Source organism: Oryx dammah, unplaced genomic scaffold (assembly GCF_014754425.2).
Source record: "Oryx dammah isolate SB20612 unplaced genomic scaffold, SCBI_Odam_1.1 HiC_scaffold_14, whole genome shotgun sequence".
NCBI classification, from domain to species: Eukaryota; Metazoa; Chordata; class Mammalia; order Artiodactyla; family Bovidae; genus Oryx; species Oryx dammah.
Window position 1 is genome coordinate 47,739,541 of NW_024070198.1, and position 2,500 is coordinate 47,742,040.

At 48.2% G+C, this 2,500-nt stretch overlaps 1 protein-coding gene across 9 annotated transcripts in view; it reads right to left on the reverse strand.

The window, feature by feature from the left end:
* Positions 1-2,500, reverse strand: part of EBF3 (EBF transcription factor 3) — a 119,998-nt gene that overhangs the window by 11,360 nt on the left and 106,138 nt on the right. For all 9 annotated transcript variants that reach the window (XM_040254760.1, XM_040254761.1, XM_040254759.1 and 6 more), the window contains exon 11: positions 950-1,038. In XM_040254760.1, the coding sequence (XP_040110694.1) occupies positions 950-1,038 (89 nt within the window). The remainder of the gene's footprint in view (positions 1-949; positions 1,039-2,500) is intronic.

Consider the following 2,500-nt stretch of genomic DNA (forward strand, 5'->3'; position numbering starts at 1 on the left):
CCCCTCCATGAGCTGCCCTGCATCTGAAAAAACATCTCTCCCTGGCCCCCCAGGTCCTAGCCATGTACCTGACATCCCTCCCCAGCATGCTCACAAATTAGAAAGGAGCCTAATGACACTGCTTATGTTCATGCTGAGCATTAAAAAGGTAATGTCTAAAAGGTTTTATTGTGTTAATAAAACTCAGAGGTGGTCAAGACCTGGGAGAACGCAGGGGTGGAATATAAAATAATCAGTCATAATGTTATGACTTCATTTTTCATTTTGCGTTTTCAACTCTGCCTTGAAAACCAGAGATGGCTTCTAAAGAGAGAAAGAGACGAAATTATATCAAAGGAGAGGGAAAATTATAAGCTTGACTTATCTTTAATGTTATACATCAAAATGAAATTCCTGTGATATGTGGCGTGTGCATAAACAACAGGCCAACGTTTGTCTTTGTTGAATTTAAATGAAAAGTCCCCCTAGATATTAATATGTGGACTTCATTTGTTAGCCTGCTAAGTCAGGGACTTATAACAAAAGCTTTGTAAACAAAAGATTAAACTGAATCGAGCTTTAGAAAATGAAAGGAAAACAAGAGTCAAGTAATCACAGATCAGACTGGGGCTGCCTAGATTGAAATCAGCCCGGGCTACTGGAGTGGAAAATGTTTAATTGAACTATTTCATTACGAGGAAGTTTATGTCCCCCTTGCAGAATCCAAAATATCTGCCATCCGAGAAGCCTCTCTTTTCCTCCCTTAAAAATAGGGGCCCGCGGAGACGAAACAGAAATGGAGATGGTGCGGCCCCTCTGGCCCCCTCCACCCACCTCCGCTCCCAGCCGGGGCGGCTCCCACACCTGTCGGCCAGGCCGAGGGCGAGGGTTTGGGGTGTCTGGAAGCCCCCCTTCCCAGAGCACCCACTACCCCAAACCGGAACCAGCCACCACTTGCCCTTTTACTAACCTTGGGTAACCTTTCGGGATCACCCGGATGTCTCGGGATCACTTTCTGCAACCTCTGAAAGCCGTAATCTATGGTTGGTTCATTAAGGGCTGGAACGGGACACAGAAACGCAGGTCAGGTTAATTACTTTTATGTCATCCATTACCCGTTTACTGCACGCTTACAAGTAAACGTGAGTCTCCTTTTCTGACACTCTGGAAGGCAAGCCCCCCACCCCCGAACCCCAGTTCTGTCCTGAGGAACAGGCTTTCCCTTTTTCTTTTGCACAGAAAATCGAAGATTATTTTTAATCTATAATTAGACTGGGAGAAAGTCAAAGGGCACTCAATATATTGTAGAAATGGGCGTGCAGTCAGGAAGTTGCCAGTCTCTGGGCCATATACAGCCATCACCGCGGTCGCGATCACTGTCTACCTCACGCGAGGCCTTCCACACCGGCCGGGGATTTATGAGAACCTGGCAATTATGACATATGTCCAGCTATTGCTAGCTTCAGATTTATCCCTGTGGTCCTTTTTTGTCTAGCATATTGCCTGAGCACAAACCAGGCAGGAGGAGCACTTACTCTTGCAAAGCTGTAATAATCTGTGAATGGCTGACTATAGACGGATGTGGGCACTATCATTCCACCCAGCCCCACGAAATTGCCGGCCACAAATAGTAATTAATCTTTTTATCCCTCAAATTGTAATTTTGACTATGAACTGTGCGCGGCCATAAGTCAGCGGCCCGCGCGCTGTGTACAGCGCATGAATCACTGCCGGCTCGGTCGGACCGCAGCCTCTGTGTTTAACAAGCTTCATAAGGAGCCATTGGGCTTTATTATAGCGCTGCCCGACTCCAACAAAAACTGAGCCCGGGGGCCGGGACGCGAGTTAAGATGAAAATACTTATTAGAGTACATTACTTCTTGATGTAGATACCGTTTTCCGGGGAGCAACGCCACGGTGCTCGGCGCGGCATAAATCAGGGGGCTTTTCTGAGACTAATAAGACCCGCCGCCGTCTATTCATTACTCAGCCCGCAATTCGGGCCATCACTCATTAGTCAGCGGGTAATTTGATGATTAACACCACCCAACTCAGCGGGTCCGTGGAGCGCCGGGAACACAAAGGCGGCGGCTCCGAGGAGCAGGGTTAGAGGCCACCTTGGAAGGCGTTTTCCGGAGTAATTGGTCACCGTTATCCTCGAGTGCTCGGGCGCTGGTGTCAACACCCTCGGCGGGTCTCGGCAGCGCGGCCCGCGCGGGGCGCCGCCCGCAAGTCGAGGACCGCGGTGTGGTCTGACATTCCATCATACACGCGGCGGAGACAAAGGTCCGCACAGGAATGTGAAGTAAGACATTTTCTTGTTAATAAAGCATTGATCCGACATATTGATTTTACATGACACGGCTTTTGCTGCGATTCTGGCTTCCTTTTTCTTTGCAAATAGTAAAGCTCTTCGAAATGCCTCCGCGTGTGACACGGCAAAAATCCCTAACTCTCCGTGATGTAAATTCTGTATGTGTAAAACCACTTCATAATCAAACCATTAATCATCAGAAGCTGT